Source organism: Carex rostrata, chromosome 21 (genome assembly GCF_964058835.1).
Source record: "Carex rostrata chromosome 21, lpCarRost1.2, whole genome shotgun sequence".
Classification (NCBI taxonomy): Eukaryota; Viridiplantae; Streptophyta; class Magnoliopsida; order Poales; family Cyperaceae; genus Carex; species Carex rostrata.
In genome coordinates this window covers 552,416-569,187 of record NC_135938.1, presented here as the reverse complement: position 1 = coordinate 569,187, position 16,772 = coordinate 552,416, and the positions used below count along the sequence as shown (strand labels likewise).

General features: G+C 33.6%; 1 protein-coding gene and 1 long non-coding RNA gene across 3 annotated transcripts; one reads left to right on the top strand and one right to left on the bottom strand.

Moving 5' to 3' along the window:
* Positions 1-1,328: 1,328 nt before the first annotated feature.
* LOC144573439 (uncharacterized) lies at positions 1,329-5,260 on the bottom strand. 2 transcript variants are annotated; one of them, XR_013517967.1, is made up of 3 exons: positions 4,786-5,260; positions 2,837-2,954; positions 1,329-1,577 (listed from the first exon to the last, which is right to left on the bottom strand). It is a non-coding gene; the product is annotated as an uncharacterized LOC144573439 (long non-coding RNA). The 2 variants fall into 2 exon arrangements; XR_013517966.1 differs by having other exon boundaries at positions 2,837-5,260.
* An 8,655-nt stretch (positions 5,261-13,915) lies between these two features.
* On the top strand, positions 13,916-16,759 carry ENH1 (rubredoxin family protein). Its single transcript, XM_078322911.1, has 6 exons — positions 13,916-14,115; positions 14,204-14,410; positions 15,103-15,269; positions 15,619-15,700; positions 16,158-16,226; positions 16,418-16,759. The coding sequence occupies exons 1-6, from the start codon at positions 14,008-14,010 to the stop codon at positions 16,586-16,588; spliced, it is 804 nt and encodes a 267-aa protein (XP_078179037.1). The 5' UTR covers positions 13,916-14,007; the 3' UTR covers positions 16,589-16,759.
* The last annotated feature ends 13 nt before the right edge of the window (positions 16,760-16,772 follow it).

Genomic DNA, 16,772 nt, shown 5'->3' with positions numbered 1-16,772 from the left:
GCCAAAAATCAAAGGGAAGTGTCCTAAAACTTGAGTTGATGTTTATGTAATTAGCGTAATTTACCATTATTAAAGATAATCTAGCATAATTTACCATAATTAGCGTAATTTAGTGTATTTTAGTATAATTTTGCTAATTATACATAAAAAAAAATAATCTAACAAATATTTCAAAAAAACAAGGGAGCTGATAATAGTACCCGCAGGGGGACCATCGAAAATTAAATGTGAAAAAAAAACTTTTTGTGGGGATCGCAAAACCTACACAATTCGATTTTTTTTCCTAAAGTATTAGTACCTATGCACAGAAGTATTTATACCTATGTACGGAAGTATTTATAGCTATGAGGTGAACAATTAATTATTGTGCGGGTACTGTAGCGCGAAGATAATAGCACCCGCAGTACTGTACCCATGGGGGGACCACCGAAAATTAAATGCAGATCCATGATGACGTACATTCAGGCTCGTCATTGTTAGTTTGTAATAATCTAGAAGTCAATAATACGATAATTTTATCATATATATTTTGTTCATGAATTTGATGATTAATCATTTTGTTGCCTTGAGTATTATTGCATTTATGAATCATTTTGAGTTAATGACTCGAATTGTGAAACTTCATAATATAGATGATATATACTCTTAAAAGTCTCTAATCGAGGTAATTAGCAGGAACACTAATTGATCGCTACAAGGTTAGTATGTGGATTAAAAAATGGTCAAGTTTTACAGACCATAGACAAGAGTGTCATTTTAATCACATAGATACTTGTTCCAGGAACAAGATATTTGACAGACCCCGAATGAAAAATTAAATGGAATTGTGTTCGTGTTATTAATGCTTTCATTCAGTGTTAAGTTCTACACTATAATGTATTCATCTTTCCTACTAAGATATGTGTATGTGTGATTGTTACCTAACGCTATCCGTAAAAAGTAGCTATAATGGTAGCTCTTCGGTATACATAACTTATGCTTAGGAAGTAATGGTCTACCAAAAGTACTATTGTCCCTCGTATTTATTATACGAGTTATAGTATCACTGGGCCCCTTGGTAGAGTAAGAATAGATTAAGTTTGCAAGTATCACTAGCGGTATGATTACAAGAGTAATCATATTTGATAATCTGCTCAAGATCAAGAAAAGATTAAGTTTGCAAGGATGACATACATCTACCTTGAAACTGATCTGATAGCTATTGTCACACCCCAAACCAGGGATTCTGGATTAAGGTGTGATCAACCTCGCCTCGTGCTTAATTAATCATTAAGCACACAAGGCTAATCATGAATAATAAATCAAACAGCAGCGGAAGCAAAATAATATAAATATCAAGCATCAGTCACATAGCAAATAAATAAACATACACATACATAATATATAATTCGATCCATCTCGGATCCAAATAACACCATCTATAGAAGGGGATACATGATCTATCGAGCCCGTATATATAACATAGGAAATACGGGACTCGTAAACCTAATCAAAAGCCTAACCCTAACTAGGTCAAGTGGTGTGGCCCTCGGGGACAGCTCTTGACATCTCCTGCTGCGGACTGCCAGAACCTGTATCTAAAACCCACGAAACAACTTGTGGGTGAGCGACGAATCGCCCAGTATGTGACCCAGAATTATCCCCTCAGGGATCCTCTACGGTCAAAGCACTTTTATTTATAAAATGAATACAATTTAAAAATATGCACATGTGTGAACCTATATTAATATCTAATAGAATTTATAATACTTTGAATGATGCCATGATGCGATTATCCTATTATGCCAACATGCGGAATAAACCCAAAGAAAAATCAAGGTGTAATATCGGATATAAAACAAGTAGGAATCCAGTACTCCTTGTACTGTGTGTGTCAAATACAATAATAATAATAATAATATGGATAAAGTATATCACCCCGTGCTGTGCCAATAGGATCAAAGGATCCAACCAATATAATCCAAGGACTGTGTTCATAGGTACAATGATACACGTTGCCTAATGACATCGAGCATTGCCCACAAGTTATACAACACACTAACCGATGGTTATATCAAATCCAGTGTGTCATCTCGCCTAACGATTCATCACCCAAACATATCCAATAGGAGAAATCATACAATGCAAGTCGTAAAAAGTTAATCTCTTCCCTCATGAGCAGGAGAGAACTCTACCGTCCGGCCAGACCAATAGGAATCAGGGGCTCGACTCGAGCTCGACCCCGCGCATCAAGGCTCGCCGACCTTATGCACTTGCACTTCATTCCTCAAGACCCGCATGGGGCCTTGGGAACTTCCGTTCTAGGCAAAGTAGCTCCTAATGTAGGGAAAAAATAAATTCCCGAATCGTATCGTGCCACAGAACTCGAGATCGGAACTGCTCGAAAAATGATCGAAAAATGATATATAATCAAATTTTATACATATAATATCCTAAAGCCATCCAAGGATCAAGTGATCCTCAGCTCAGTGGCTGTCGGGCCGTCCCATGCCAAGTGACACCAAGACGGAACGAAGTCACTCGGCTCTGCTCAACTCTCACCAATGCATGCGTATGCACGTAATATAATAATAATATATTGTCTCCACGAGAAAAAGACGAACTAGTATCCTAATATTCTAATAATATCAGTATAGTATTATTTAATTACTCTACTCCTACAATACAGTAAATTCAGGTTTTTCAGGGCTTATGCAATTCTACCTATAGTGCAGAAAAAGGATAAACATGCTCTACAGTTTTAATGCAACTACTTAAAATAAAGTGCGGATGTCAGGTCAGATGGATTGACTGGTAAGAGTACGCCCACGAAAAGAATAATTCAGATATCCCACACCTGTAGGGCTGGAGTCTCTGTCGCTAATAATCAACGTGCTCCGCGTATGCTCCGAACTGCGGGTCAGTCGGATCAGTCGGATCAGTCCACGGATCGGACTTGTACGGAGCCGACTGGTCTGAAATTACAAAATTACACTATTTAGAGTCTACTCTAAGATACTCTAACCCTCGTCCCAATTATCGTGTAGGTTAGAGTGTCGATTATTTCGGTCTTATAAAAGTTTTCGATTCAGTCAGTCTGACTGAACCGATTTATCAGATCTTAATAATTTGTTTCATTTACACTAAGCAAATTTTAATCTAATTAATTTATAGTTTTAATAATTTACTTTGAAGATATATTGCTTGTAGAATTTCTAATGTCAAAATATTCGCAAAATTATTATTCGTGAGTTACATAATTTTTATACGTGCTCTTACCAATTAATGTATATCCTAATTACTCAGCTACTTGATTTATTCTAGCTTAACTATAATTATTCTAATCAGTCAATTTGCAATTTCGAAGTTAATTTATTATTACAATTTCCTAATATTACTATTCTTATATAAAAATGTATAAATTATGCAATTATTACTAAACTAATAAGTATTATAATTATGCTTTTAGTTATATTATAATTTAGACACGTAAGTTGGTTTAGAAATTTTTTAGAAGAGAAATGTTTACCTATTTTACGTGTTTTTCTAATTATTTCTAAGTCGAGCAGTTCGTTATTTTATAACTAATCTAATCCTACGCATAATTAGTCGTTTCGAATGTAAGTCAAAATAAATATTTTTCGTTGCTAATTAATTGTTCTTTATTAATTAGTAACGAGTTTTTCGTACAAGTTTGAAAATATTTTAAAAGAAATATTTTAATTTAAAACTTATTATGAAACTTTTATTTATTTTACATGTGTTGGGAGTTTTAGTTTGGTTTGTTTCGGGATCATACAGGTGTCCAATCGGGTTGTTTTAGTATCTGCTCAAATTATGTTATGAGCTATCATCGAGGCATCAAGACCCTGGACGGTATAATCATTTCCCGAACTAGTTCAAGTTTACGTAAGCATCCGATTTTTAATTCGATTCCTTATAAAACTTAACTTTAAGAGCCACGTTTTTATCCGATAATTACGCCATTTGGGAAAAACCCAAGTACCATAATTAATTAACCCTTTTAAAATCTGCCAAGCCCATTTATACTAAGGCCCAAGCCTTGTTCTAATTTATTAATAAATTATATATAGGCCCAACAAATCAAAGCCCAATTCCAATTCATTTGTTTCTGTTTTTATACAAGGGCCTAAGCCCAACTTAAATTTTCAGCCGAACCCAACAAGAAAAAGGGCCAAGCCCAAATTTAATGTAAAATTGCACCTTGGCCCCCTTAAATTTTAAATACTTCCAAGGGTTTGTATTTTGCACAAACAACCCCCAATTTAATTTATTTACATTTTGGTCCCTGTCAAGTCAAGGTCTGGTACAAAACAATTCAGCACAGTACCAGCAGTTCACTGGGCTGGTACCACTGGTACCAGCATCACATACAAGCACAATCAGTACAAACAACAACATGGATGCACCAGTCAAACAATACCACTACAGCTTCAACACAGAACCAGCAGAACAGGTCAAGGCAACTGGTCAGAACAAGGCACAAGCCAGACCAGTAACAACAGAACAGAGCAGAGAGCAAGGCAACAAGAGATCAAACACCACAGAACAGACCAGAACAGGTACTGGTACGGTACCAGTCAAGCATCAACCAAGCCGTAGCAAACACAAGCACATACACATACTAGTCTGAGCGAACCAGAACAGAAAAAGGAAGGGGGAAAAGGGGAAGGGGGGTGGCCATGAGAATAAGGCACACAACCCAAGTCAGATCTTTGCCGAGAAAATCAACAACTCGTGCAAAGACAAAATCCGATCAATTTAACGAGCACTATAGAAATTTACCCGATTGAGCTAGCACGAGATGGATTTGGAAAAGAACGGCCGGCTCCAACTAAGCACCAGACAGCACCAAGCCGACACCAGCACGGCACCAGGATAGCACCAGCCAGCCTCAACCCTAATTTCTAGGGTTTCTGAATTTTCACTCAGAACAGAAATCAAAGGCAACGAGAGAGAGAGAGAGAGAGAGAGAGAGAGAGAAGATTTTCTCAACACATGAGCGGGGTAAAGAGAACAAACCAGAGCCAAAACGAGGGAGAGAGAGGCCTTATATACCCGGAATCAAACAAGGCAGCAAGGCGGGGAGGGAAGCAACTCCCTGACAGCCGTACTGTCAGTGGCTTCACCCACGCAGGCAAACCGACGGGACAGGTGGAACTGAGGCGACTGTGTCGCTCGCGTGATCGAAAGAGAGAGAGGCGATCGCATCTCTTAGGGTTTTCCGAAGAGGCACGGCGAAAGAGAGAAAGAGAGGCATCGGGACCCAGAAGCAGGGGAGAGAAAGAGAGAAGAGAGAGTTGAGGGTTTTGAATGGGAGGGGTTCTGCTTTAAGATTAGTGCGGAACGTATTAAACGGTTTGAGATTTTCCAAAAAGGTCACGTAGAATATGAGATATACCGAAGGGAAGTGAATTCCTTGAGTGGACCCGAAAATTAAGTTAAATGGGGTTTATTCTTCATTTCAATTACATTCAGAAATCAAATGATAGAATGGTTTCAGGATTCATGCAGATTCAAGATCAAAGGGTTTAGAAAAATTCAGAAATTTATATAACTTGAATGTTTGATCTAAAAATAAATTCTCTTTATAAATTCGAATCAAGGTTTCGTAATATTTTATAATGTCGTATGAATATCCTTAAGTGTTTATAATTTGATTTTAGGATCCGAATTATTTGATATTAATTAGTATATACATATATATAATTACCCAAATCAAATTCTATAGCTTATAAATGAACGTAACTTTTATATAATGTTATTTGTACAAACATTTGTACAAACATTTGTATATTTATTTTCTTAATTAGAATTTGATAGATTTATTTATTTACAAGAGTCGATAACATTTGGTTTATTTTCTTTCTTAATATACATAATTTCGCAATTAGTTTATATTTCAAAATTTTAGATTCGTTTTTAAATTAGTCAGATAAAATCTGAAAGGTCATCTAATTAACTAAAATTTAAATTTGAGCATAATATTTAATTTAGCAAATTAAATCTGTTTTAAAATTTTGGGATATAACAGCTATGAGACAAAAGAATTAACACAAGTAAAATAGTTTACTGGATTGTGATATTGTACAGCATGTTAGTTTGTAATAATCTAGAAGTCAATAATTCGATAATTTATCATAAAGCTTTGTTCATGAATTGAATGTTTAATTTGTTAGTGTTGGTGTCCTAGACCCAGATTATATCTATGATATGTTTAGTTTATTAGTGAATGATTTTATCATTTTGTACCTTGAGTATTCATATTAGTGGATCATTTGAGTTGATGACTTAAATTGTAGAACTTCACAATGAATAAATTTGTTTACTCTTAAATGTTCCTTATCTTGGCAATCAGCAAGGTACACTGGTTGACCATATAAGATAAGTGTGGTGATTAGATGATGGCCATGTTCTATAGGTTATACGATAAGGAGTTATCGATCTAATCACACATGTGCATACATGGAGATGTATGGCACTGGACAGACCCAAGAATGAAATATCATATGGATTGTGTTTTGTGTCATTGATATTTCATTGTGTCTAGAATTCTTTGGTTGAGATATTTATTTTTCTTACATAAGGGATGTGTATTGTTGGTACTATCCAACGCTCTCTTTAACCAGGAGTTATAAAGGCAGTTACTGCAGTGCATATAACTTATGCGGAAGAACGATATGTATCAAGAAACCATTGTCCCTTATATGTTAATATAAGTGATGATATCTCTGGGCCACTTGATAAAGTTTATATTATGTGCATGCAATATGATTATATGATAATCATATCATAATTAAACTTCAGGAAATCAAGAAAGAATAATTGGTAAGGATGACACATTCCTACCTTACGATTATTTGGATATCATGTGGCAAGGAATTGACACAACAACATTTTAATGTTACAGGGATCGTGATTTTGCATTGTGCTTTTTCATCCACGTCATTTGGGTAATCAATATACCACGGCTAGTTGTATCATTGATTTATGGAATTAAAATGTTTAATTCTATTGCCATAATGATGGGATCCCATAGGGTCACACCATATGAAAGATTAAAAGAAAATATATTAATAAAACATATGTGATATGTATATAATATGTGCTATGTTAATTATAAGAAGTTATAATTAATTTGTACAAATTATATGTTATTAATATATGAATAATTTTATGACATGGAGATGTTATAAAATAATCCTAGTAATATTTAAAGTATGTGTGACATATTTTAAATAGCTTTTGACACGTGAGAGATGCATATAAATTAACATGGAATATTAATTTATATGTTGGCCTCTTTTAATGTATAAGATTGTGGACTTAATTAAATATTAATACGATTAATATGTTTAAGCCCAAAGCCCAAATATATGCTGGGGAGAATTGATTAGTCATGGCATGATTTAAGGAATATTTAAATATGTCATTAAATCTAATCAATCTCATTAAAGAGGAAAAAAATTTCTGGACAGATTTTTTAGGTAACTTTGAACTGGAATTTGAAAGGAAAAATACTAATCATTCTGGACGCATGACCTATGTAATCTGTAGCCCTTGGAGTCTAGAATCCAATGGTGAAGATTTCAAGTCGTTTGGAGTTACCTAGAAAAAGATATAAGGATTTTAGTACCGAAAGGTCAGAAATTTTCTGTGAAAAATATCTTGGCCGAAATTTGCTCTTTTCTCATCTCTTCCATTTTTCTCTCATGTGTTGAGATCTAGAAATCCTCTAATAAGTTTTCAGAAATTAAGAAGAGGGTTAAAAACTAGGATTAAGGTTCTACTTGTTAATCTCTTACTAGCCTTAGAGATACAAGTATTTTTTTAATCTCTCGGTGGATACCTAAGGAGGCTCGTCATTTGAGGGGCTAAAGCACAACCACCATTGAAAGAGGAAGGGAATAAGAAGTTGTTAAGCAAGACAACTCTTCTTGATTTGATTTGGAGATCAAATCCAAGGTATTATGTTATTCCATTCTTGATTAGGCTAATTAAGATTGTTTCTTGCACTTACAATAACTAGATCGTTTGTTTTGAGTCGAATAAAATTTTTGTTTTATTCCTTGCTATCTAAGCATCAAAACTTTCATAATTATATATCATTTTGTTGCCTTGAATATTATTGAATTATGGATCAATTCGAGTTCATGACTGGAATTGTGAAACTCCATAATTAAGATGATATATATTCTTAAGAAGTCACTAACCGAGGTAATTAGCAGGAACACTAATTAACCGTTACTAGGTTAGTATGTGGATTAAAAGATGGTTAAGTTTTACAAACCATAGACACGAGATGTTATTTTAATCACATAGATACATGTTCTAGGAACATGGTATTTGACAGACCCCGAATGAAACATTAAATAGAATTGTGTTCGTGTCATTAATGTTTTCATTCAGTGTAAAGTTCTACAGTATGAGGTATTCATCATTCCAGCTAAGAGATGTGTATGTGTGAGTGTTATCTAACGATGTCCGTAAAAAGCAGTCATAACGGTAGCACTTCCATATGTATAGCTTAGCTAAGGAAGTGATGGTTTACCAAAAGTACTATTGTCCCTCGTATTTTTGTACGAGCTATAGCATCACTGGGCCCCTTGGTAGAGTTAGATTATCTGCATGCGGTATAATTACAAGAGTAATTATATTTGATAATCTGCTCAAGATCAAGAAAAGATTCAGTTAGCAAGGATGACACACATCTACCTTGAAACTGATCTGATAGCTATGAGACAAAAGAACAGACACAAGTAAATTGTTTACTGGATCGTGATATTGTATAGTACAGTATCATCTGTGTAATTGGATGGTCATGATGTATACTGCCAGATGCCGCTCATGATTATAGAAGTTAAAACAGTTTTAACTCTATTTACCAACATAACACAGATCCTATTGGGTCACACCATATAGGAGCTATTCGGAGAATCTTACTGATTAATTATAAATTGATTGTAATTAATATTAAGATAGTTATAATTAATTATACGTGTTATAATTAAATTATACTTGTCATGTAAAAATGACAAAGCAAAAACTAATGGTTATAATTAGTTATACTTGATATAATTAATTATAATTAATTATACGTCATTTAGAATGACAAACAGAAACACTGGTTAGTTTATAAACGTGTTTGACATGTTGTATAAAAATTACCAAACGAAAACCGCAGACGAATATAATTGTACATGACAATTATACATATTTGATTTGGATATTTACTATTCATAATGGGTTTGGGTTAATGGGTTTAGAATCCATTAAACTAATCTAACCAATATGAAGTTGCAAAATCAAATTTGAATGTCTCTCCAAAACCGCCACAAAAGGGCATTATGGTAATTTTGGCAACTTCAGGGGCATTTCGGTCTTTTTGCGAACCTCCTCGAATGTCTATAAATAGAGGGGCATAGGTGAAAAAGAAAATTCACTAATTCACGTGTTAATCTGATTACTTTGTTAATTGGAATTCTCTTTTTCTCGGTTTAAGGTTTTTTTCGGATCAGTGAATAGTGTTTTACCAAATTTTTGCGGTATTTCAGATTTGGTTTATTTAGTGAATCTGATTAAACGAAAAATTTCAATGAATAGTGTTTTTGCTATATACCGCGGTTTATAGTATTTCTGGCAAAAGAAATAAACCGCTCTCTGGTTAGTCCTGGTGGATAACCAATAGAGGTATCACACGTGTGATACTCCGAGTCAATTTCTTCCCTGGTGTAGCTTTTCTCGCCCGGTCTGCATTCCAACTGTGATTTGGAAACAAGGTATAAATTGTTATATTAATCTATTTAATTGGTAAATAGATTTAAAGCTTTAGAAAATCAATTATGGAGTAGATCTGTAAATAGGATTAAACGGATCTTCTTGATTCATTTAATCCGTAGCTTAAGTTAGATGTAAAATTTTTGTTTTACTCTTTCCGCACCTTAAGCAAATAAATGGGTTTGAACCGTCAAAACCCCAACATACTTAATCAATGGGTTTGAACCGTCAAAACCCAACACAGTACAGCATCATCTGTGTAATTGGATGGTCATGATGTATACTGCCAGATGCCTCCCATGATTTGTAGAAGTTAAAACAGTTTTAATTCTATTTACCAACATAACACAGATCCTATCGGGTCACACCGTATAGGAGCTAATCAAATAATCTTATTGATTAATTATAAATTGATTATGATTAATAATAAGATGGTTATAATAAAAATTATACGTGACATAATTGAATTATAAATGTCATGTAAAAATGACAAAGCAAAAACAAAGGTTAATTTATAAGCATACACGATACGTTGTATAAAAGTTACCAAAACAACAGCCGCAAGTAATATAATTGTTCAGAACAATTATATGAATATTAATTGAATTTGGGCCGAGGACATTTTGGTCTTTTCACTTTGGAACCTCCTTACTATTCATAACCTCTTTACTATACATGGGGTATTTTGGTAATTAGGCAACCAACCCTATGGCCTATATAAAGGCATAAGGTGTAAAGAGAGAAATCTAGTATTCACTCGTATCGTTTCGTGTCGAATCGAATCGGTATTTTCTCTCTTTCTCAGTTTCTCTCCCAAATAGTGTTTCGGTTGAGAAAATGAAGTTATATATAATCTACGCATAATCTTACAGGTTGTTGAGAAGTATATTTACGGGATCGGTGAATAGTGTGTTCTCGAATTTCACAGTATTTCAGTTTTGCTAATTAGTGAATCTTAATAACTGTAAATTTGTGTTTATGTATTTTTGTCTTTTCTCGGTGAATAGTATTTTTGCAGAATTCCGCAGTTTACAGTATTTCTACCAAAAGAAATAAATCGCTCTCCGGTTAGTCCTAGTGGATAACCGATAGAGACATCAGACGTCTGGTGCTTTGAGGCGAGTCGATTTTACATTCCAATTCGAATTTGGAAATGAGGTATAAATGTTATATTAATTTATTTAATTGTTGAATAGATTTAATTTTTAGAAATCAATAATGGAATATATTTGTAAATGATTAATGGGTCCTTGCAATGAAAGACTGGAGAGGGACACTCTCGGTGGTCTTTTCGGCATATCTCTTTAATCCTTGGCTTAAGTTAAAAATAATTTTTTTTGTTTTATGGACTTTCCGCAACTTAGGCTTAAACGGGTTTTGGCAGCTCCGAAATCCAACGGTCGTCGCGCAAGTATTTACACCTCGCCGTACAAGCATTTTTACCTATACTTGCAAGTATTTTTTTTACATATGACACTGAAAGTATTAATATCTAAGATTGAAAGTATTTATACTTATACACTGAAGTATTTATATGTATGAGGTCAACTATTTTTGTTACAGGAAGGCTGGTGCGGAGGTGATTGGAGAATTCGAAATGGGATAATCATAACAAGTTACGCATACAAGTTTAATATCTTTTTTTTTAAATGTTAATATCTTATCTTCTAAGTATTTATAACTACAAAAGTATAAATATCTGACACTAAAAATATTAATATCTAAGTACTAAAAGTATTTATATTTATGCACTGAAGTATTTATTCATATGAAGTCAACTATTTTTGTTAGAGAAAGGTTGATGCAAGAACGAGTACTGGGACTGTAAAAGAGAAACTATATAATTAGTAGGGACCATAAAGAAATGGTACTGCTGGGATTTTAGAATAATAATTAGTTGAGACTATATTCAGAGGAGGGTTCAAATGCCTCCATGTTTTTGTGCCTCCATCATGCTTCCATCTCTCTCCATCATTTTCAAAGTTCAAACAGTCGATCTGAACCGCTCAATCTAACTTCCATACTAAAATATGTTTGGAGACCAAATTTTATATTTTTAGGAATTTTTTTACTATTTTCTTAGATAGATACAAAATCAGTAAATCTGAACCATCTAAAAACAGTATTTTTTTTTTACCTATCTAAAAAAACAGTAAAAAAATTCCTAAAAATATAAAATTTGGTCTCCAAACATATTTTAGTATGGAGGTTAGGTTGAGCGTTTCGAATCGACTGTTTAAACTTTGAAAATAATGGAGAGAGATGAAGGCATGATGAAGTTTGATTTGATCTTTGTATACTGTACTAGTGTCAGTGTGTACTCATTAAAGAATCTTTAATTTTCAATATTACAAAATTTGTCAATTAGCTTCGAATTTTATAATATAAATCTATTCTTTTTAATTATCAGTCTTTCAGGGTTTTAGCTTTTAATAAATTTGTATATTCATTCTTTTAGAAAATAGAGGAGAGCAAAGAAAGCTAGACAGTACTTGGTTAGTAATGGGACTAGGGCTGCAAACAAATCAAATCAAATCAAATCGAACTTACTTCTGTTTGACTTTGAGTTTGAATAAGATTTGAACTGACCTGGTTTGATTTGTTTCAGAACAAATTAATTTCGAATTGAACTAATTGCGAATTACAAATTTTTTGAATTGAAGTCAATCGAATTACGAACTATATATTTTTTTTTTTTGACAGCCATAGTTATACCGATAGTTTATGCATTAGTTTTCTCCTCGCAGAACAAAATTCACAAGGTTTCATTTTACCTTTTACAAATTCACACTGATAGATTATGGGCCAGCTTAAGATTCCCTTACCTTTTACGCTGCTAGATTGATTAAAATCACAGCAGGGACCTAGTCAAATGGAACTTATTCCATTGTTAATTTGTTACGCTGTTAAATTTAAAATATTTTTCTATTATAAGTTACCATTATATTAATAATTTTGAGCTCTGATATAAGTTTAATTCCTGTATTATTAAAGATGGATGGTTGAATCCATTAATTGCATTATTTGAGATTCGAACCTAAATAGTTTGCGGATCAATTTTGAGTCAATTATACTCAATTTGAGTTTGAGTTTGAATAAGATTCGAACCGAACTGGTTTGACTTGTTTCAGAACGAACTAATTTTGAATTAAATTAATTGCGAACGTTTTTCGAATCAAACTCAAATCGAATATCACGAACTACGAACTTTATGTGCAGTCCTAAATGGGACCTATATGTGGTTTATCAAGTTAAAATTTGATGAGTAAACTTGAGTGAAAAATATAAAAAAGAATGTTGTGTTAAAAATATAAATAACGATGAAAATAAGCTGGCGCAGAATTTTCTTCGTCACTGTATAGGATTAGAATCAAGGCGTTTAGTTTAATAATCATAAAAAGTAAAAGAATGAAACCCACAAAAGCCTGCGCTGTCTGATCACAAAAGAGTTGGATCTTTTTCATGTTTTGTATGACACAAGAGGAGGGTTCAAATGCCTTCATGTTTTTGTGCCTCTATTTTTCTCTATTATTTTCAAAGTTTAAACAGTCGATCCGAATAGATCAACCAAACCTCCATACTAAAATATGTTTGGAGACCAAATTTTATATTTTTAAGAATTTTTTTACTAATTTTTTAGATAAATACAAAAATGCTGTTTTTAGATGGTTCAGATTTACTGATTTTGTACCTATCTAAAAAAATAGTAAAAAATTTTCTAAAAATATAAAATTTGGTCTCCAAACATATTTTAGTATGGAGGTTAGATTGATCTGTTCGGATCGACTGTTTGAACTTTGAAAATAATAGAGAGAGATGGAGACATGATAGAGGCACAAAAATATGAAGGCATTTGAACCCTCCTCATGATACAATTATGAAATGTTTATTTATATATTTAGATTTTAGAGTGTAAAGAGAGTTGATGTGGCGTGACGAATTTGGGCCGTTTTGTGAACTCGAGTTAACCCAACCAGTTCTGGATTTGGTGCTGACTCAAGACGAGTTAAACTTTCTACTTTACAGTCAGTTAACCACTGGTCACGGTTGTTCCACACTTGCTTGCTAGGAAGCCTACCAATCAAATCCCATATCCTTTTGCGAGAAAATTTTCTATCCACAATCTCTCTCTAATCTCTCTCTGTCTCTCTCTCTCCCAACAAATGCGGTAGACAACAATTTGTAACTGCTGTTGCAGCATCTTGGTTGGTTGTGTTAGTCAGTGTAGCCATGTCTGCCTCTCTCTTGTCCTCATCCCTTGCCTCAGCTTCTCTCTCTAAGAGATCTTTGGCAAATGCATCCTCTTCTTCTCAATCTTCTCTTCTCTCCTCAACCACTGTAATTTTGTTTCTCCTTTTCTACTTTAAATCTATTTAATTTTCATGGTTTAACCATTTTTGTATCTGATTGTAATGTGCTGTTGAAGGGTGTATTCTATGGGGTGTCACTGCCTGAGAGAAGATCATGCCTCTCTACAAGCTACAACAGGAGCATTAATGGGTCCATGAAAAGAAAAGGAGGATTCAAAGTTAGTGCCCGAACTGCCGGTGCCGCGAAAACATTTGAGGTTGAGGTAGACAAGCCTCTTGGTCTCACCTTGGGACAGAAACCCAATGGCGGAGTTGTAATCACCGTAAGTTATTTCAAATTTCAATTACCCCTTTCAAACCCTTTTGTTTTTCTTTACTTTTTTAGTTTTTTACTAACACCAAACTGGGTTCAAAATTAAATTAGTGATGAGAAAAGTAATGCAGTTGCATAATTTGTTGAATCTGACTCCCAGAATAATGTTCATTCACAAGCTTACATTATCGGACCTTGACCATAATTTCTTTGAAAGTTTTGTTCTTTTAACTTAACCAGGTACAACAATTTTAAGTAATATTTCATAATTGTTTCAATTTGTTACTTACAACATGGAAGAATCAGGTCATAGTTAGTTAAGACTTAAGAGGATTCTGAACTTTCACGTAATTAAAAAGGGTAAACAACAATGATGTGCACCTCATCTTTTTATGATTTTTTTTGATAAAAAAATAGATACTTACCAGACCAAGAAGATTTGACCATAAGAAAATGAAAAATGTAGTGACCTTTTCTGGAAATCTCAGGCCCTTATGTGCAAATATATCACTAAAATTAAGAGGACATGCAAGCCAGAGTCATTGGGGATAAGGGAGCACTCTTTACAGTTCCCATGATATATGTTTCAAGGAAAAAAGGTTTATTAAAATCTTTTACTTTCCACCATTATTAGGTTTGACTTACTGGATGGCGGATGCTATTATTAATGGCTTTCTTGATAAATAATGATAAATTGAACAGGGAGTTGAGTCAGGAGGGAATGCTGCAAAGGCTGGGCTACGATCAGGAGACCAAGTGTTGTACACAAGCAGCTTCTTTGGAGATGAATTATGGCCCGCTGATAAGCTCGGTTTTACCAAAACTGCCATTCAAGCCAAACCTGACTCTGTCTATTTCGTAGTTAACAGGTAGATAAGCCTCCACCATTAAATTTTATTTTATTATTTTTTTCTGAAAGAAGGCCTCAAAACCATGCATTCCATTTTGCAATAAATAAATAAATAAATAATCTAAACTTTGTGTAAATTTTGGTCCCTGCGGGGAGTGACACTGGGTGACGACACCATCTGGTCCCTAATATATCTCTATTACTATAACTGTACATTGATACCTAACTATCATACCATTTAATTCATTTTTTCAGTATATGACAATGTAAAGTAGCTGCATGTTTTAGCCAGAAAAATTACATCATATTAAAAATTAGTATGACCATAATGTAATGTTTCCTTCTTTGAAAAATCAAACATTTTGTAGGGGTGCAGAGGTGGATGTAAAAAGACTTCCAAAAAGGCCAGCTCCTCCCCGGTTTGGTCGTGCTTTAACTGAAGCTCAAAAGGCAATCTCTATTTTTTTTTAGTCATAAGAAGATTTTTTCTAAATTTTCTGTTTATAAATATGCATTTCTAACGAAAACTCTTTTACCATTTTCTCCACAGACTTTGTCTAAAGCTCTAAGCAAACAAATGGAATTGATTTCAATAACTTTTTTTGCTTTGTTTTTTTTTTTTCAAATGTTCGACATCAATATTCTCATTTTTAAATATTGACAACTATATGTCTACTTTCTAAATGCATGCATGTACAAACCATACTGGACTGCTGAGGTGCAGTAAAAATTATTAAACGGATGCATTTAAAAACTAGACATAATTTGTCAAATTTTTGAAATTGAGATGGTCGTATTATTCATTTTGAAAAACCAGGATACACAAAAAAGCACTGCATGATGAATGGTACAGCATTGGGACTCAGATCTAGCTTGCTTAATTTTTATTTTAAAATTTTGTTTACAGGCAAAAGCGACACACATATGCCTCGACTGTGGATACATCTACACCCTTTCAAAACCTTTTGATGAACAGGTTTAAAGATACATTTATTTGCATTCTAGCAATCTATTTTAATGTTTGGAAACTTACAAGTTACAACATGTTGTTAAATTGAACAAAATGAAAAATTTTATCAAAAGAATACCATAAAAAACCAATGCAGAATCAAATATTCCCCTGTATATAGTTTGCTAAACTGATCAACTTATGTGAAAATAATACAGCCCGATACTTACGGATGCCCGCAATGCAATGCACCAAAGAAGCGGTTTGCTCGGTATGATGTGAAATCAGGAAAAGCAGTAGGTGGCGCATTGCCCCCAATTCCTGTTATAGTTGCATTAGTAGCTGGAATTGCCGGAGTCGGAGCCCTTCTTGTTTATGGACTCCAGTAGATATGCAAACCCTCACTCTCTCTATCTCTCTCTCACTCTCTTTTTGGAAAATTTTCATTTAAACAAGTATATATGTTGATATCAAAATTGTCCTATATTGGTTCAGATAATTAAGAAATCTTGTAACATACTGATTTAATTGTAATTAGTCATATAATTTATACCCGTGTATTCTTTATACTTG

What these genes read in the sequence shown, in the direction of transcription:
- ENH1 (XM_078322911.1), top strand. Translation starts at nt 14,008, where the DNA reads ATGTCTGCCTCTCTCTTGTCCTCATCCCTTGCCTCAGCTTCTCTCTCT. An exon ending in ATGGCGGAGTTGTAATCACC is followed by an intron (nt 14,411 to 15,102) that starts GTAAGTTATTTC and finishes TAAATTGAACAG; the next exon opens with GGAGTTGAGTCAGGAGGGAA. An exon ending in CAAAACCTTTTGATGAACAG is followed by an intron (nt 16,227 to 16,417) that starts GTTTAAAGATAC and finishes AAAATAATACAG; the next exon opens with CCCGATACTTACGGATGCCC.